Here is a 21132-nt window from a genome sequence, read left to right on the forward strand (position 1 = left end):
TCGTTGGATCTGAAATAAGGTTAATTGTCCTAACCGGCGGCACGTCTCGTAGATGAGCTAAAAGAAAAATGTTACAGATTTTTCTAAGATGGTGCCTAACAATGAAAATTCTTTAAGGCCTGTATCTCTTTAAGACAATCCAGGTATCAGACTACCAATTGATTGACCACATACACAAATTAGTTTGACAAAATAACAATTATATTTTTCGGGTTTTAAGTAGAACTTACATTATCAACTGGTACGGCAAGATGAGCTTTACACAAGAACGTCCTCTTAGGTGCGAATCCAAGCAGATAAGTGAAAGACAAAGGAAAGATAGTTCATGCATAGAAGCGCAAGCGTTGATGGAATAACATGTCCATTGTAGTTATACCTCTTCTTCTTTGGCGTACTTGTCGATTATTTATAAAATTTATCGTAATATTTAGTTTACATTTTTTTTTAAACCAAGTCCACCCAGGAGAAACAGTACAGTGTATAGTTCATGATGGCATGGCATATTTGTTCTTGGCAATGAAGTTTCCGTGTGAAAGGCAATGATGAAATTGACTTTCGGAGTTATGATAGGGACACCAAATGGGAAAAGCCACTTCTACAAGCGACTTTGACAATGGGAAGATTGCTGCAGATCGATATATGGGAAGAATTGACTCTGAAATGGGTGCAAAACCTGCGCTCTGAATGAGATGCGCCCTAGAAACTGGTTGTGACAAACGGACCATACACGTGACAGTTGTCGTTGGAGATGTGGAACATTACGCACATCTTGCAGTTTTTCTGTATAGCGCACCTTCTTTCGTGTAAAGATGTCCCTCTCGCTGCAGAAGATAACGCCCGGTCATGGTTTCGTTTATGAAATTGTGCTGTAATTGTGATGATAGCAGCAAAATGCCGGACTACTTTTCAGTAAAGAACACATAACATTTTTGAAGCATTCTTCTGCTGAAGACTGAGGCTTCCTGAGTGGGATACACACTTTGAAATAAGCATTGTTTATTACGAGAAACAAATTAAGTACAACTTCTGGCAATAATGCCAGTACAATTCGGGAACAGCAAGGTCTTGAGGAGCAGGGAAGATTAATAATGACACAGACCTACGAGGCTGGCACCTCGTCCTGATAAGCAGCAGGTGATGACACGACATGGTTCTACGAGACTGGGATAGGCACTCGACTGGTAACGGGATGGTCCTACATGGCAAGGGGCCTATAGGCATACAACTGGCGACAAGCAAGGTGCCGTACTGACATCGCCCCACGACACAATGAGCTTGTGGGCAGTCGAAAAGAATACTGCGTACTGGTGCCTTCGATGCGGCTGACTGGAGTGCAGTGTCTGGCGTGGCGGCGTGGTTCAGAACAAGGGCGGCAGCTTCACGGGCAGCGGGAGAAGCAGGAGCAGGCGGGGACGGTAGAGGAGATCCGTAGCGGAGAGCTGAGGCGACCGTTGGTTGCTCTTTGCTCGGGACGTAGCTGGCTCTCCCTGCTTTTTTTCCCTTATTGTTATTTCATCCGCCCCCTGGCTCTTGTGCGCTGGCAGCGGTACAAACAACCCGCTCTTCAGCCAATAGAATTTCTCTCTAACTTACATGCTAAAACAAATAAACAAACAGACCTATGTATTATGAATTTGATACGGTTCTGGAAGGTGATGATAATAGGAGACTGTAAATAATATAATGCTGTCTTTGGGAATTGCTTAAAAATGATAAAAATGTGAACAACTGAGAAAACACATGAAGAACACTAAACACTTGAAAAACACTGGAAAAACACTGAACATGACTGGACATACGCTGACCATTAAACACGGAGCACCATACACTTTCACCAAAACTGGGAAAGGACCTGCCCTGGGACAGATTGCCCATGAAAAGGATGGTGTGTATGGAAGGAGATAAAAGACTGGTGGTAATGAGGACTGATGACTGGTAAGAGATAGTGACCACACAGGCGTGGTTGTGGGGGTCGACGAGAGGGATAGTCGAAGAGAGGGATAACTGACACCAAGACCCATACACCAGAGAGCGGATGGGGGCGAAAGGGAAGCGGAGAGGAGGAAGTAGGAGCCCTTCAGAGGGATGTCGATAGGGTAGGGTGGATGCAGAGTTGGTAGGGTAGAGTTTGTGGGGTTCACAGTCCAGGAGAGGAGGAAATTTCTTTGGTAGAGGACGTGGAGGGTGTGCGGCTGGAGGACTGGTGGGATGTGTAGGTCGTGTCTTGGATGTACTCTAGGACTGGAAAGGAGAAGGCACATTAGAACCTGGGTCTCCTTCTTACTAGGCGTATGTGCTAAGCATTACACCACCGTGATACACTGGCTAACAAACCTGCAAGGACAAGTCCAAGCCCCTCCGTAACACATACTTTCATGCTTTCAGCCCCAATACCATGGAGGCGTAATGGTCAGCATATCTGACTAACAGGTAGGAAACCCAGTTCAAGTCCCGGCCATGTCTCGAATTTCAATTCATTTCTTCAGCTTCTATCACTATCGAGGATAAAGTTGAGACTCATATGTCTCTAACAAAATATAATTCCATCAGATCAATAAATCACCTGTACCATAGGTACAAAGAGGATCTCCCTATTACATATAAAGCTGGGGTGCTTCCCCAGTATTGAAGAGCTTCAGCAGTACTGACGGTTTAAAAAGTGGAAAAGAGACTGAATGTCAGCACCAAAAACACAGTGCTGCAATGGTTAACACCTTTGTCTAGTACTGAGACGACCTGGGTTCTCAAGTCCTGGATGTGACACAAATTTTAATTCATTTACACATAAGTGTGGTAGTCCAAATATACAGGGGGCAGCCCTGCATACACCACAATTTGTTCCAAGGGATGCCTTCTTTACTCCTTGCTGTGCTATGCAGTACTTTACACAAGTGAATGATAATAAAGTTTAAGATAATTCTCATTTATTGCATATTTTTAATTAGATTACATGTTTCGATCCCTCTGGATCATCTTCAGATCTAAGTAGTTGCATCAGCAACCTGGCTTGTCTACAAAGAAGTACATATCAGAGTACTCTGATATGTGCTACTGAGTAGAGAAGATGGGTTGCTGTTACCAACTGCTTACAACTGAAGATGATTCAGGGGTATCGAAGCATCTAAGCTAATTAAAAATGTGCAACTGATAAGGAAGAACGTATGAGAGGTCGCAAGTTCATTCTTTAGTAAGACTCATGTCACAGTGTTGTGTTAACCATTATGATGGCAAAAACATTAGTTGCTAATGACTCACTATGTGCAATAGGAGAGCAAAAAAAAAGGTTCAAATGGCTCTGAGCACTATGGGATTCAACTGCTGAGGTCATTAGTCCCCTAGAACTTAGAACTAGTTAAACCTAACTAACCTAAGGACATCACAAACATCCATGCCCGAGGCAGGATTCGAACCTGCGACCGTAGCGGTCTTGCGGTTCCAGACTGCAGCGCCTTTAACTGCACGGCCACTTCGGCCGGCAATAGGAGAGCACCAGAAAATGAGTGTCTGTGAGGTGCAGAGATCAACCTTCTGTGGGATTTGTGTATTACGCTTCACAAAATGAACATCATTGTGTAAGATGTCTGGAATTTATGGACCTTACATGAGTTGATCCATAACGACAGTATTATACAGTATGAGATCCTCAGAAAATAATTATTGTATTATATGAACAAGAGGCAATTGTAGTAATCTCATGCACTGAAAACTAACAAAACAATATCTATCAATATGGACAGGGGAATGAATAAATGGTGGCAGGTGGCAGCACTAGCAGTGGTGGGCATACAGGGTGGTCCATTGATCGTGACCGGGCAAAATACCTCGCGAAACAAGCGTCAAACGAAAACACTACAAGGAACGAAACTTGTCTAGCTTGAAGGGGGAAACCAGATGGCGCTAGGGTTGCCCCGCTAGATGGCGCTGCCATAGGTCAAACGGATATCAACTGCGTTTTTTAATTAGGAACCCCCATTTTTTATTACATATTCGTGTAGTACGTAAAGAAAGATGTATGTTTTAGTTGGAACACTATTTTAGCTTTGTGATAGATGGCGCTGTAATAGTCACAAACATGTGGCTCACAATTTTAGTGGTAACAGGTAGGTTTTTTAAATTAAAATACAGAAAGTAGGTACGTTTGAACATTTTGTTTCGGTTGTTCCAATGTGATACATGTACCTTTGCGAACTTATCACTTCTGAGAAAGCATGCTGTTACAGCGTGATTACCTGTAAATACCACATTAATGCAAGAAATGCTAAAAATGATGTCCGTCAACCTCAATGCATTTGGCAATACGTGTAACGACATTCCTCTCAACAGCGAGTAGTTTGCCTTCCGTAATGTTCGCACATGCATTGACAATGCGTTGACGCATGCTGTCAGGCGTTGTCGGTGGATCACGATAGCAGATATCCTTCAACTTTCCACACAGTAAGAAATCCGGGGACGTCAGATCCGGCGAACGTGCGGGCCATGCTATGGTGCTTCGACGACCAATCCACCTGTCATGAAATATGCTATTCTATACCGCTTCCACCGCACGCGAGCTATGTGCCGAACATCCATCATGCTGGAAATACATCGCCATTCTGTCATGAAGTGAAACAACTTATAGTAACATCGGTAGAACATTACGTAGGAAATCAGCATACATTGCACCATTTAGATTGCCATCGATAAAATGTGGGGCAGTTATCCTTCCTCCCATAATGCCGCACATTACATTAACCCGCCAAGGTCTCTGATGTTCCACTTGTCGCAGCCATCGTGGATTTTCCGTTGCCCAACAGTGCATATTATGCCAGTTTACGTTACCGCTGTTGCTGAATGACGCTTCATCGCTAAATAGAACGCGTGCAAAAAATCTGTCATCGTCCCGTAATTTCTCTTGTGCCCAGTGGCAGAACTGCACACGATGTTCAAAGTCGTCACCATGCAATTCGTGGTGCACAGAAATATGGTACGGGTACAATCGATGTCGATGTAGCATTCTCAACACCGACGTTTTTGAGATTCCCGATTCTCGCGCAATTTGTCTGCTACTGATGTGCGGATTAGCCGCGCTATGTACCCAGGGAGACTTCGTGACGAGCAGGGCTCAAATGACGACGGCGAATAGAGTTTTGCAGCGATCGTCCTCCTTGAGACTCGTCTGAAACGACGACGTGGTTCCACTTCAGTGTTGGCGCTGGGCACACCATTGTCGGGCATCTCTCTGTGTTGTCACGTTGGTAACCATGCTGTCCCTCGTCACACTGTCCAAAAGTACTTTGGTGTTGCAAACAAACTCATTTCCTGACTCAAGGATCGAGCCTTCCCTCGGGCATGGATGTGTGTGTTTGTCCTTACGATAATTTAGCTTAAGTAGAGTGTAAGCTTAGGGACTGATGACCTTAGCAGTTAAGTCCCATAAGATTTCACACACATTTACGTTTTTTTTTTACTCAAGGTAAGTGATATGGATGTACGACCCTGCATGCAGAAAATTTCCTCCCTGTCAGGGGGTTATTCATGTTAGAGGATCGTAATGGCGCTGAGTATGGCCCTCCTGAACTTGTCGACTCAAGTATGAATTAATAAAATTTTCAATGTTCACGTGACAGTCGTGTGATCCAAACCAAAGTGACTAGGAACAACAAAGTGTGAGGTGGGGTGGTTGTGGTTGTAGTGTGTGAAATTAAACTCCCCGTGATCGGAAAACTGGTTATGGAATCATACGAGTTCACTTTTAAAAGGGAATGAAACAAGTCACATAATGGATGACATCTTACTAAATCCGAATTGGCTCTGAGCACTATGGGACTCAACTGCTGAGGTCATTAGTCCCCTAGAACTTAGAACTAGTTAAACCTAACTAACCTAAGGACATCACAAACATCCATGCCCGAGGCAGGATTCGAACCTGCGACCGTAGCGGTCTTGCGGTTCCAGACTGCAGCGCCTTTAACGGCACGGCCACTTCGGCCGGCAAATCCGAATTTAACAGTTGTAGGTCCACCTTTAAGAGCTAATAGTCGCGCATGAAATACGCAGGTGAACGATCACATGGCAGCAAATTTTAGTTAAGGGAAGGATCTAAGTATTAAACGAAAGCGCACAATTACAAGAGATGCTACTTGTTTCTCTTTGTTTCTCTGAGCAAGCATTCATGTGGGAAGAACTTGAACAAAGTAGCAATTATGCAAGGTTAAAGAAACAGTTATGTGTAATTCCGATCTTGCTACCAATTTTAGTATCGCGTAAAGAATATTGCTAATGCTCAAGTGAAGAGTATAACAAAGTGATAATGGAAAGTGAACTCGGAAGAACAAACACCGCTCACAGATGCAATGTGCGTCCTGCAAATCAAACAACTAACTGCGGTCACAAGCTACCCAAAAGACTAACTCTGCAAAGTAAACAAACACTGCGTACCCTGAATTATACCATGGGAAAGCATTGCCGCCCGAGTGTAGTCAAATAATTTCCAGTACTCGAGACAGCGTGCGCGGCGACCGTGTGCGACAGTTAATTACGTACCGCACTCATCTTCGCATGTGCGGCCCTCAAGGTACCGCAAGACCGTTGTTTGTGGAAGCAGGAGGCATAGTGAGTCCAAACAGAAATTATAACTTCTCTCAAGTTTTGGAAAAGTCCAAGTCATTCACCAATGACGGTAATGACTCCGAGAGCTATCCAGTCTCTAGCCAAGTTTTGCCGAAATTGACACCATCACCCACAATGATTTTTCAAGATTTCGACAGAGTGCCAGCAAGGGTGAGACTTTTCGTTTATTTTGTGGGCAGAGGTACAGGCAGAAGCCAACAAACTTTCTAGCCACGCTCCAGAGCAGGTGTTGAGACGCTGTGTCTTGCGGTTCCAACGGAAAACTTCTAACCGCCGCTGTCTTCAACCCTTTTCGACCCTCTGGTATTCTGTACATTAACTTTCACTTTGTCTTAGATTCAACAGAAATATTTTTCCCAATGGAAACATGAGGTATGCATTTGTGAATGTTCTACCTTTTCATCATGCTCAAGTGATGCCAATTGTTAGGCATCAATACGAAAATATCAGCAAGTCAATGTAGCAGAGTGCAGCAACTCGTGACCACCCGAAAACACACATGTTTGCTTCTCTATATTTGACTGTATAATTGAATATTGTTATTGTTATTTTGCATGGTAATTATTAAATGAATATTTTACCGTTTATTACAACAGTTATTTTAGTCTATAAAAGGAAGACAAACGTACGAATTATGTTTTCAAAGCGGGTTGATATTTTTGTATAAAGCTTGCATGCAAAATCATCAAAAAATTGCATAAGCGCATTAGCACATAAAGAAAAATTTTCCTTCCTCCAGGAAAGAGTCAGGCTCGAAAGAATTAAGTGAGACATTCCTCCAGGTAGCCATTGCGCCTTTGTACCAGTGCTTTCTAGACGGCCGGCGCGTTGTTGCCTCCCATTGTATTAACATGGCCAGCCCCGAGGCGGGGAAAGCGCTAGGGTAGTAGCTGCATCGGTCATGAAGACCAAATAGCGCTACACGTTTACGGCTGTTGCGAAGGTCGAATGCTTGCGTCCCTCCGCCGTCTCTTTTCTAGGCTGTTGTGGCTAATAAACGGAAAAAATATAGCTTCTCACAAACCGAACAGCTTTAGTTCCTAACTTGATCGTAGGCAACATGTGGAATTACAAATGTATTTTGCAAGTACACTACTGGCCATTAAAATTGCTACACCAAGAAGCAATCCAGATTATAAACGGGTATTCATTGGACAGATATATTATACTAGAACTGTCATGTGATTACATTTTCACGTAATTTGGGTGCATAGATCCTGAGAAATCAGTACTCAGAACAGCCACCTCTGGCCGTAATAACGGCCTTGATACCCATGGGCATTGAGTCAAACAGAGCTTGGATGGCGTGTACAGTTACAGCTGCCCATGCAGCTTCAACACGATACCACAGTTCATCAAGAGTAGTGACTGTCGTATTGACGAGCCAGTTGCTCGGCCACCATTGACCAGATGTTTTCAGTTGGTGAGAGATCTGGAGAATGTGCTGTCCAGGACAGCAGTCGAACATTTTCCGTATCCAGAAAGGCCCGTACAGGACCTGCAATATGCGGTCGTGCATTATCCTGCTGAAATGTAGGGTTTCGCAGGTATCGAATGAAGGGTAGAGCCACGGGTCGTAACACACAGAACCTGGATTCATCCGCAAAAATGACGTTTTGCCATTCGTGCACCCAGGTTCGTCGTTGCGTACACCATCGCAGGAGCTCCTGTCTGTGATGCAGCGTGAAGGGTAACCGAACCGCAGCCATGGTCTCCGAGCTGATAGTCGATGCTGCTGTAAACGTCGTCTAACTGTTCGTGCAGATGGTTGTTGTCTTGCAAACGTCCCCATCTGTTGACTCAGGGATTAAGGCGTGGCTGCACGATCCGTTACAGCCATGCGGAATAGATGCCTGTCATCTCGACTGCTAGTGATACGAGGGGATCCAGCACAGCGTTCCGTATTACGCTCCTGAACCTACCGATTCCATATTCTGCTAACAGTCATTGGATCTCGACCAACCCGTCCAGGAATGTCGCGATACGATAAACCGCAATCGCGATAGGCTACAATCCAACCTTTATCAAAGTCGGAAACGTAATGGTACGCATTTCTCCTCCTTACACGAGGCATCGCAACAACGTTTCACCAGGCAACGCCGGTCAGCTGCTGTTTGTGTATGACAAATCGGTTGGAAACTTTCCTCGTGTCAGCACGTTGTAGGTATCGCCACCGGCGCCATCCTTGTGTGAATGCTCTGAAAAGCTAATCATTTGCATATTACAGCATCTTATTCCTGTCGGTTAAATTTCGCGTCTGTAGCAAGTCATCTTCGTGGTGTAGCAATTGTAATTTTCAGTCGTGTAATAATACGAATGTATGGTGACGCTACATGAATAATTAAGTCACCTTACAGCCGCACTACGGAACGATAAACCGCGTGCTGGTTAGATCACGATCCCGTCTCTGTCGAATATAGACACGTTACTTACAGGAACAATACCATGATATTCTGACAAAGAACCACCATTTCAGTGTCATTTCTGAATGAGGAAATAACTGCGTAATCATTCTTCATGAGTTGAATATGGGCTACTTTGCACTGAAATCTTTATGCTTGGCATTCTAAGCATGCGGTATCCTTCACGCCAGTGTTTCCCGCATGTTGCATTTAGCACGTTGCAATTTTAAATGGCAGCAATGTACTTCCTTATTAACTGCCAGTCAAAATACTTCGTCACATGCAAGCCCTTTCGAAAGTCTTTGCTGATTCTGAATCAAAGTGCTGCACAATAAAGGTGGACCTAAAGGAAGAAGAATTAGGCTTTAACATCACATTGATGACATGGTGTAATAGCTCCCAGTAGTAGACAACGATGCAGGTAATATTCTGTCTTCGTTAAAGAACTATCGTGAACCAAATCCGGATATAATCTGCAAACCTTTACTCCGAACTCGACCATCTTCATTATGGTTTGTCGATCTAGAAGAAGCGTTCGACAATGTAAAATGGTGCAGGATGTCCGAAATCCTCAGGAAGATATGTGTAAGGTGTAGGGAGAGACGGATGATATATAACAAGAACAAAAATTAAGGGGGGAAACAAGAATGGAAAACCAAGAGCGAAGTGCTCCGATTGGTAATGGTATAAGACAGGGATCAGTCCTTCGCCCTTACTCTGACATCTATACATCTTAGAAGCAATGACGGAAATAACTCAGGATGAACGGGTATCGGTGATATGGTTCTCTGAAGACATTACAACTACAAATGAAAGTTGGAAAGTACTGCAGAGCTTGTTGAATGGAATGAGAGGTGTAAGCAGCACAAATTTTGAATTGACAGTAGACCGAACAACGTCGAAAGTACGTTAATAGTAGCAGAAACGAGATTAGAGATAAATTTAATATCAAAGTTGAGGCCACGAAGTAGAAAAAGTGAAGGAACTCCGCTACTTTGGAAGAAAAATACGTGACGAACGAAGCAACGAGGGCAAAGCAAGTAGAACAGCATCGGGAAACAGGCCCTTTTCGGCCAAAAGAAGTCTGCTAGTATCAAACATCGGTCTCGATTTGAGAGAGAAAAAAATCTGAGCACAGAATTATATTTCTACGAATACAGAACTGTGAGGGAACTTGGAAAGAAGAGAATCTAAATGTTTGAGAATGGGATGCTACAGAGGGATTCTGAAAACACTATAGACTTATGAGACAGGAAATGAGGGTCTGAGTAACTTCGGTGAGGAGAGGAACATTTGGAAATCTTTGAGGGGAAGAACAAGAAGAGACAGGATGGTAGGACTTGTGTTAAGACATCAGAGAACAGTTTTAAATGGTAAAAACTGTAGAGCGAGACTGAGATTGGAATGCAGCCAACAGGTAATTGACGATATCTGAGACGAAAAGGAATTTGTGGCGCGTCTTATCATTCCAGTCAGGATACTGATGATCCGAAAAATAATAAAAAAATCGCTTCTTTACTCTACGGGACACTGTAAGAAGGATGGCAAAGTACAGCAGATAATGAGGGAGAAGCATGGGTGACTGTACGCATCGGGAAAAATTAGAGTTTACAAATTTTGTAGCAAGCGATATATATGTAGAAGGTAATTTGTTAAAGGTTTTGAATGCTTGGTCAGGGAACACCGTGCGATGTGCGGATCGCCTGGGGTTCGGAGAACACCTCAGAGTTTCGAGCACTGACTAATCGGTATGTATTGCAAGAATCGTTCGCAATAATGTCCTTTAGGCAGTGGACTCAGCAAAAGTTCTAAACTTTCTTAGCGTTCCTCCTGTGAATTTCGTTCTTACGGTTGGGACACTTCCAAGCGTTTATTGCAACAGCAGTGACAGTAAAGCAACAATTTTGGAACTTCCTGGCAGATTAAAACTGTGTGCCCGACCGAGACTCGAACTCGGGACCTTTGCCTTTCGCGGGCAAGTGCTCTACCATCTGAGCTACCGAAGCACGACTCACGCCCGGTCTCACAGCTTTGCTTCTGCCAGTATCTCGCAGTATTTCGCTGGAGAGCTTCTGTAAAGTTTGGAAGGTAGGAGACGAGATACTGGCAGAAGTAAAGCTGTGAGACCGGGCGTGAGTCGTGCTTCGGTAGCTCAGATGGTAGAGCACTTGCCCGCGAAAGGCAAAAGTCCCGAGCTCGAGTCTCGGTCGGGCACACAGTTTTAATCTGCCAGGAAGTTTCATATCAGCGCACACTCCGCTGCAGAGTGAAAATCTCATTCTGGAAGCAACAATTTGTGTGTTTAATAATGGAAAAGCAAAATAATTACTGATCTTGAGCTTCAGTCGCATCTTTTCGCCAAGAGTTGATAATCTTTATACATGTCTTCCTGTATTTTTAGTACAACATCAAAAAAAGTTTTGCATCACCTCGGTTGTGAAAGGAAGCTGGAATAGTGATCAACATAAACAACATTTCCGCCCTTTTTTATTGCTCATGAAAAGCACACATTGCATGTTGCACCACCATACAGTGAGGCCTTCCGAGGTGGTGGTCCAGATTGCTGTACACACCGGTACCTTTAATACCCAGTAGCACGTCCTCTTGCATTGGTGCATGACTGTATTCGTCGTGACATACTATCCCCAAGTTCATCAAGGCACTGTTGGTTCTGATTGTCCCGCTCCTCAACGTCGATTCGGGGTAGATTCCTCAGAGCGGCTGGTGGGTCACGTCGTCCATAAACAGCCCTTTTCAATCGATCCCACGGTTCATGTCTGAAGAACATGCTGGCCACTCTAGCCGACCGATGTCGCTATCCTGAAGGAAGTCATTCACAAGATGTGCACGATGGGGGCGCGAATTGTCTTTCACAAAGAGGAATGCCTTGCCAATATGCTGCCAATATGGTTGCACTATCGGTCGGAGGATGGCATTCACGTATGGTACAGCCGTTACGGCCCCTTCCATGACCGCCAGCGGCGTACGTCGGCCCCGCATGATGCTACCCCAAAACAGCAGGGTACCTCTAAGTTGCTGCACTCGCTCGACAGTATGTGTAAGGCGTTCAGCCTGACTGGGTTGCCTCCAAACATGTCTCCGACGATTGTCTGGTTGAAAGCATATGCAACACTCATCGGAGAAGAGAATGTGATGCCAATCCTCAGCGGTCCAATCGGCATGTTGTTGGGCCCATCTGTACCGGGGTGCATGGTGTCGTGGTCGCAAAGATAGACCTCGCCTTGGACGTCGGGAGTGAAGTTGCGCATCATGCAGACTATTGCGTACAGTTAGAGTCATAGCACGACGTCCTGTCGCTGCCCGAAAAGCAGTATTCAACATGGTGGCCATGCTGTCAGTGTTCCTTCGTGCCATATACCGTAGGTAGCGGTCATACACAGCAGTAGAGCAGTAGTAGCCCTTGGGCGGCCTGAACGAGGCATGTCATCGACAGATCCTTTCTCTCTCTCTCTCTCTCTCTCTCTCTCTCTCTCTCTCTCTGTGTATCTCCCCCATGTCCGAACAACATCGCTTTGGTTCACTCCGAGACGCCTGGACACTTCCCTTGTTGAGAGCCCTTCCTGGCACAGAGTAATAATGTGAATGCGATCAAACCGCGGTACTGACCGTCTAGGCATGGTTGAACTACAGATAAAACAAGCCGTGTACCTCCTTCCTGGTGGAATGACTGGAAGTGATCGGCTGTCGGACTGTCTAATAGGCACTGCTCATGCATGGTTGTTTACAGTTTTGGGTGGGTTTAGTGACATCGCTGAACACTCAAAGGGACATTGTATGTGATACAATACACGCAACCAACGTCTATCTTCAGGAGTTCTGGGAATTGGGTTGATGCAAAACATTTTTTGATGTGCGTATTCTCTGTCTACTAAGACGACCCAACTCGTCATTCGAAAATGTTCAAATGTGTGTGAAATCTTACTGGACTAAACTGCTAAGGTCATCAGTCCCTAAGCTTACATACTACTTAACCTAAATTATCCTAAGGACAAACACACACACCCATGCCCGAGGGAGGACTCGAACCTCCGCCGGGATCAGCCGCACAATCCATGAATGCAGCTCCTGAGACCGCTCGGCTAACCCTGCGCGGCAACTTGTCATACGGGAACAGCGTCAAAGCACTGCGTGTACTGCTTGCCAGGAAATAATTCTGATCAGTTTGTGCCACCACGTTGGAATAGTGTGATGTTGATAGAAATCACCAAAGTCTTATGTCAGGTTTACTATGCCTCAAAGGGTTTAGTGCTAAGTGAACATCTTTAGATGGTGTCTAAAATTTACAAATAATGTTTGTGTGCAGTTCTCACAAAGCGACATAAATGTGCAAAGTCATAATGAGGAACAAAATTAGAAATAAATTCTGCGACAGAGACAAAGGGAAGGAGTGAGAGTAGTGTGGGCGGGGGTGCGGCCTGAGGAAGGATTCTTTTCAAATGGGGGCGAATGGAATACTTCGCGTGTCACGTGACAGATACTAGCGTTCCTTGTATCTGCATCCACCGTATGAGTCCAAAAGAGAATTTGTACACGGGATATGTGGTATGAATGGCGATCCCTGTTCTAGTGATGACCCGATGGCATCAGTTGTGAACAAAAGAAATAGCTAGGAAAATGGCACATCCGACTAACGAGAGATTGGAAGGTGAGAACAAAAAGTGAGAAAAAGCTAAGGAGGTATCTACTTGCTATCAATTGTGACTAGTTTGTCGTAGATCTGAACTTGGCGGCGTCTTCATTTTACACTATTTGATTGTTGACTCACTAATTGTATCATCTTATTTACCGTTTCGAAGAACATCGCTTTACTCATCGTGTTACAAATAATGGAACACAAAATAGTTTACTATATACGTAAAGGAAGTACTGCAGAGCCTCTTACGTGTTGCAGCTGCTTATGGCTCTGCGTTTTGTACACCTGTGCGCCCGTGAAACTTCTTGTGGCTTTGCGAAGTCTAAAAAGAGAACAGAACTGAGCTCTCCTGTCACGATATCAAATCGGTTAACAGCGCAGCCAAGTTACAGTAGCTACGTATAAATAAATCATGTGAGGTCGATGAAGATAGTGGAACATTTCAAGTTGAGCGCTCAACGATAAATGTGAAGGTCTTGGCGGCAATTTTTATTGTTTTTAGACATGAAACGCTTCTTGCCTGAGGGAAATAAAATGTAAGTAGCGATCAAAATAATGTACCATTGTGCGTTTAATTGATGGCCGCATGCCTCCAAAAGAAATTTTTACTTCGTTACTAGTGCAGAGTGATCGCAGTTAATAGATTTTATTCCATGTGCGGGAGTTCTCAAAACCAGTTGATGAAATTGGGAAATGCTTTCTACCGCCGGTAGTGCAGTTGAATTCGTAATTACCTGTTTTCTTAGTTTCATATTTACAAAAAGTACTATTAATAATTGAACTGATCATGAATATACAACAATGAAATGGCGCCTACCACCTACTGTAATATTTGTTACTGTTAATATAGACATAGAAATTTCTGTGCGGCATATCTACACTCCGCAAAGAAATTAGAGGGTCACTTTTCTGAAACACCGTCGTTTTTAGTCAACGCGGGTCGGAAATGTGAAAATTGGCTCACTGGTGCCTACAACCGTCCTCTGCCATGGTACAAAGCTGTGGCGCCCTGCAACTTCGCCCTCGGGTTCGGTAAGACTTCAAAAAGCAAGGCATCGACAAATGTGAGTAAATGGCCAGGGATCAGTTCGTGTAAGATGTGAAAGGGGTCAATGATGTCAGATTGGTACCGAATGTCACCGGAAATCTGCCTAAGGCCACCATAGACGTGTCCCACCCCCGCCCTCCCTTACCCTCAACACATCTCTTGAAGCCTTTGTGATGGAAGTCACAACCACGACGACCATAATTTGGCACGAAATCTTTCAGGAGGACATCCAACAACTCTGTCAATCAGAGCCACGCCGAATAACTGCTTGGATAAGGGCCAGATTTGTATCAAAGACTTATCGACTTAAAATGTGTGAAGCTCTTTCTCTCGAATAAAATATCAAATTTTTCTGAAATTGCAATCAGTTGTTTGTCTGTACGTGTACATCATATCCACCGATATCCGTCCCATTCGGATAATTCCTTCGTGTGGCGTCCTTTCTCTGTCTTAGAGTATATTAGTGTGAAAGGAACAAAGATTGTTTGGACAAGAGAGTGTGGCCTAGATCATCTCTTCTATATTGTCTGCTATAAGACACTGCTACCAATAATCCGCCTGTCGGATGAAGGGTTCAAGTTTAGTGACCTGACGCTTTTAGAGTGGAACTGTCTTTGTTCGGCTCTTTTTACGTTTCATTATAAAAATTAACAGATGTGATCACAATATACTACAATCGATAACCGTTTCCAATGACCAACAACCATCTTCAGATCTGTGAAAGAAAAAGATAAAAATGCCTTTCAGTTTCGTAACAGTAGGGTAAAACTTCCCAAATATTATCAAAACATCTTCAGTTATAGGCAGGGTGTTTTCCAATCTCTGTCTACCTCTACAATTTTTACCCTCTAAAGCTTCCTCTAATACAATGGAAGTCATTGCCTGATATCTTACAAGATGTCTCACGGTCCTGTCCCTACTTCTTATCAGCGTTTTGCATATATTCCTACCCCCGACGAGCCTGCGAAGAACCTTCTTATTCCTAATCATATCAGTCCATCTAACTTAACATTGTTCTGTAACACCACATCTCAAATGCTTCGATGCTTATATTCGCTTCTTTCCCCTTTTTCCCCGTAGTCCACGTTTCAGTGCGATACAGTGCTGTTCTCTAAACGTACATTCTCAGAAAGTTCTTCCTTAAGGTCTATGTTTGATACGAGTAGACTTCTTTTGGCCAGGACGGCCATTTTTGCCAGTGATAGTCTATTTTTTATTTCCCCCTTGCTCCCAGCGTCGTGGATTATTTTGCTGCCTAGGTAGCAGAATACCTTACATTAATCTGATTCGTAATCACCAACCCCAAAAATTAGTTTCTTGCTGTTCTCATTTCTTCCGTTTTTCTTCGATTTACTCTTATTCCATAACTTTTGCTCATTAGACTATTCATTCCATTCAGCAGATCCTGTATTCTTTTCTTTCACTCAGGATAGCAATGTCACCAGCGAATATTATGATTGATATCCTTTCACCTTGAATTTTAATAGCGCTCTTGGAGATTTCTCTTATTTCCGTCATAGCTTCTTTGAAGTACAGACTTAACAGCAGGAGCGAAAGACTACATTCTTGTGTTACACTCTTTTTAATCCGAGCTCTTGGTTCTTGATGGTCCACTCTTATTATTCCCTGTTGGCTCTTACACATATTGTGTATTACCTGTCTTTCCCTATAGCTTACCCCTATTTTCCTCATATTTTCGAACTTTTTGCTTCATTTAACATTGTAAACGCCTATCCAGGTCAACAAATCTCATGAATGTGGCTTGATTTTTGTTAAATCTTGCTTCCATTGTCAACCACAACATCAGAATTGCCTAAACAGTGAAATATTCACAAATGACAAAATGATCCCTCTAACAATAAACCAACCAAAAATAAGTAAATAATACGCCTATTACATTCAAATGTGTGTGTAAATTTTTTACAACGTAGTTATTTTTCTACATGTGCACTGTCAGTGGAAATAATTTATACTGGGTGAACATCACTAAAGCCGACAACCTGCAGGGACCGATTCCGAACTAGAAATGGAGGAAAAAAGGTCCTGTGAACATGTGACCGGAAATGCATCGTTCCCACGGGAGATGGCGCTGACAAGTGAAAGTTCCTCTGACAACATGCCTTGTGTTCCTAGTAAGCTGCAGACTGTGTGATTGCCGCAGCGTGTTACTGCGTTGCTGTGCGATCCGTATCTGTTATAGTTCCCACAAAAATCAATCGAAGAAAGTCAATGAGAGACAAGTTTCAGTCTCAATACTGAACGAATGAGCTGAAGTGTTATTTTGATAAAGAGCTATATATTATTTATGACACATTTAATTAACGGATAAAACTGCTGGAAAGCGGTAGTTAGTGTTCCCTGTCTCTTGGGAAGGCCGCTGCATGACGTTTTTGAATTCATACCACAAATAATGAATGAAAGTTAACCATCAACATACTCCGAGGCATCTTGTCGTACATTTTCGTTATATGGTGGTGTTTTAAAGTCTGATTCTTGGGTTTCTTTATAATGATCCCTTTATCAGTAGGTAGATAGCATTTTTACTGCTGTTTGAAATCGGTTGTTGTTGCACCAGGTATTTACTTATTTACGTGGGTCATTCCAAAAGAAATGCACACTATTTTTTTTAATCCATCTTTTATTCTACATGTTTGAAAGTTTTACAGTGTGTAAATACATCCTTTAGGAACAATATTTTCATTTCTCAACATAATTTCCATCCCTCTCAACTGCCTTACGTCATCTTGGAACCATCGCCTGTATGCCTGCACGGTAAAATTCTGGACCAACCTGTTGGAGCCACTGTTTGGCAGCGTGCACAAGGGAGTCATCATCTTCAAACCTTGTTCCACGAAGAGAGTCTTTCAGTTTCCCAAAGAGATGATAGTCACATGGAGCCAGGTCAGGACTGCAAGGCGGGTTTTTCAGTGTTGTCCACCCGAGTTTTGTGATCGCTTCCGTGGTTTTTTTGACTGAATGTGGCCGTGCATTGTCGTGCAGCAGCAGAACATCCTGCTTTTGCCGATGTGTTCGAACACGACTCAGTCGAGCTTGAAGTTTCTTCAATGTCGTCACATATGCATCAGAATTTATGGTGGTTCCACTTGGCATGATGTCTTCAAGAAAGAGTCCTTCGGAATCGAAAAACACCGTATCTATAACTTTCCCAGCAAAAGGTGTGGGTTTGAATTTTTTTCTTGGGTGAATTTGCATGACGCCACTCCATTGATTGCCTCTTCGTCTCTGGTGAAAAATGATTGAGCCACGTTTCATCACCTGTCACAATTCTTCCAAGAAATTCATCTCCACCATTCTCGTACTGTTCCAAAAGTTCACTGCATACCGTTTTTCTTGTTTCTTTGTGAGCCACTGTGAACATCCTGGGAACCTGGCACAAACCTTTTTTAACGCCAACACTTCCTTCCCCTATCCCAACCTAGCGCGACAATTCGTTCACTGTGATGCGTCTGTCAGCAGTCACCAATTGGTTAATTCTCTGCGCGTTGGAGTATGTGCAGTACGAGGCCTGCCGCTGCAAGGACAATCCTCAATGTTGCCGTGCCCGCTTTCATCACGTAACCTGCTTCCCCACCGACTGACTGTACTGCGATCGACAGCAGCATCTCCATACACCTTTTTCAACCTCTTGTGGATGTTTCCCACTGTCTCTATTTCACAGCACACAAATTCTATGACAGCACATAGCTTCTGACGAACATCAAGTGTAGCAGCCATCTTGAAGACATGCTGTGACGGCACCACCCACGGCAACAGGTTGAACTAAGTTTGAAAACAAGCGGGAAGGATGTATCTACACACTGTAAAACTTTCACACATGTAGGATGAAAACTGTATTTTTGCAAAAATAGTGTGCATTTCTTTTGGAGTGACCGTCGTACTTAGGTGTCAGATGTAGGTGGCGGTGCTGCTGTTGTGATGTGTACAGAGCGTGGCGCTTGCAGGCGGGGCGCGATGCGACGCCGGCCGCCGTGGCCGCCGCTGCTGCTGTGGCTGGGGGTGGCGTCGGCGCCGCTGTGCCTGGTGACGCTGGCGCTGCGGCTCGACGCCCGCCTCGACGCTGTGCGACGCCTCCTCACCGACTCGCCGCTCGTCGACGGGTGAGCTCCGACGTCGTCCTCTCTTTTTATGCCAACTGTCGCGCGCTGTGCACTGAGGAGGGGAGGGGGGGCAAATGAAGGTATAGGGGAGGGAGAGTTGCCTGTTGTAACGATTGTAAGTGATAGGAGAGCACAGGGCTGCGGGAGCAGGAAGACCAGACCCATTTAAGGATACGACGTACAATGATCAGCCAGAACACTAATACCTCCGTGCTACTTTCGATATAAACCTGTCCAGGTGATAGCATCGTCACCTGGTGAGGAAAGACTGGTAGTCAGACACTAGCGTGGTGCATCTAGTACCAGTGAGCGTTCTGTCCCTGAGTAGAATAGAAAAGGTACTCGATGTGTCTCAGTGATGACTTGGAGGCTTGGCATGAGCATTTCGTAAACTGCACTACTTCATGGGCCTTTGAGAAGAGCTGAGGTGAGTTTCTTAAACATGTCACGAAACCATGTACAGACGTAGTGAGGTTGGGCGGCCATAACTAATTACAGATATTGGACATCGTAGGTTATAGTGAAGCCAGAATGTGTAGATACACGTGTCTAGCATTACGCTATAAATTAGAAAAAATAGTAAGCCAAATAATTTTGAAAGAATTCGGCTCACGAAAAACTATGAAAAATAGAGACTTACGTAGTAATGATGAAATTTATCAAAACCAAGGAAACATGTCAGAAGTAATGAGAAAAAGATGTCTGGTATTTTCTGAACGTTTACGTGAGTTTGACCGAGGGCAGACTGTGATGGCCTGGACGCTCGGCACGAGCATTTCGGAAGCTATGCGACTTGTCGGGTGTTCGAGGAGTGCTATAGCGAATGTCTTCAACACGTGGTGAAACCAAGGTGCAACCACGTTCAGACATCATGGTGATGGGTGGCCACCCCTCTCTATAGATGTAGGACGTCGTAGAATGGGCAGAGTGGTTAAACAAGATGGGATGTGAACTGTGGCGGAACTAACGTCAGACTTTAATGCTGGGCAGAGTGCAAGTGCGTCTGAACACACACAACTCTGAACACTCTTAACGATCCGCCTTTGCAGCCGACAACCCATGCGTGTGGCAAGTTAACACCCGATGTCGGCAACTACGACTGAAGCTAGCACCTGACTATAGGCTTTGGACACTGGCGCAGTGGGAAAGCGTTGCGCGGTCTGATGAATCTCGTTACCTTATGCATCATGCCGATCCGTTGTCTTCCAGGGAAACAGGTCCTCGACACCTACACTGCGGGACGTAGACAAGCCGGCAGCGGCTCATTGCTCTGGGGAACATTCATATGGGCATCCATGGGTCCGGTGGAGTTCGTGCAAAGCACCATGACGGCCAGTGAGTACCGTGCACTGGTTGCAAACCACGTACGCCCTTTCATGACATGTTACCCGGCGGCAGTGGCGTTTTTCAACAAGATAATGTGCGATGTTACAAGAAACACAGCGCCGAGTTCCAACTGATGTGCTGCCCCCCCAATTGAATCCGATCGAATACATCTGGGATCTGAATGAACGTGGCGTCAGAGCACATGGACGTTCGCTCCGGAATTTACGGGAATTAGGTGATTTGTGTGTGCTCAGATGTGGTGCCAATTCCCTCAAGCGGCCTACGGAGGAGGCCTCATTGATTTCATGCCGCAGCGCACTTCCTCTGTTATTCGTGCCAGAGGTGGACATACCGGCTATTTGGTAGGTGGTCATGATCTTCTGGCTCATCAGTGTAGCTATACCCTTTTTTTCAGTCTGCTATAATCTGTTCCTAGCCGGTAAACTTTATTTAAATAAAATGTAACAATGAAATGAAAAACTAAAATTGACAAACAATGAATTTATAGTTCGGAGCCACATGTGATTAGCCCGTGAAATATAACACACAATAATTAAAACCCTTAATTCTTAAGAAAAATAGAATATTTATATATGATTGCCTGAATGTCAAAGAAAATCTATCTTGTACCGTGAAAATAATTGGCGCTGCTAGTGAAATTATACCTCAACTGATTTAAACTTCACCTTAACAAAGTGCAATTCCATAAAAGAGATTATCACAAGGATACATTCAATCCGTTGTCAAGGGGACTTTCAGCATGACAATTTCACACCATGTATACCAACTTATCTTACAGAAAAGTAGCAAAAACAAAATTTTCTAAAAGCAGTTTTAGTTTGTTTGACAGGCTCAGGCTCTACTTCTTACTTAATAGAGCATGATCTACACTCCTGGAAATGGAAAAAAGAACACATTGACACCGGTGTGTCAGACCCACCATACTTGCTCCGGACACTGCGAGAGGGCTGTACA

The 21132-nt window shown here is 44.2% G+C and overlaps 1 protein-coding gene across 1 annotated transcript in view; it reads left to right on the forward strand.

Annotated features, from left to right (window-relative positions):
• Nucleotides 1–18685: 18685 nt before the first annotated feature.
• Nucleotides 18686–21132, forward strand: part of LOC124622934 (dipeptidase 1-like) — a 149319-nt gene continuing 146872 nt past the window's right edge. Inside the window, exon 1 of the mRNA XM_047148725.1 lies at nt 18686–18831. Coding sequence (XP_047004681.1) covers nt 18686–18831 — 146 coding nt within the window. The remainder of the gene's footprint in view (nt 18832–21132) is intronic.

Source organism: Schistocerca americana, chromosome 7, assembly GCF_021461395.2.
Source record: "Schistocerca americana isolate TAMUIC-IGC-003095 chromosome 7, iqSchAmer2.1, whole genome shotgun sequence".
Taxonomy (NCBI): domain Eukaryota; kingdom Metazoa; phylum Arthropoda; class Insecta; order Orthoptera; family Acrididae; genus Schistocerca; species Schistocerca americana.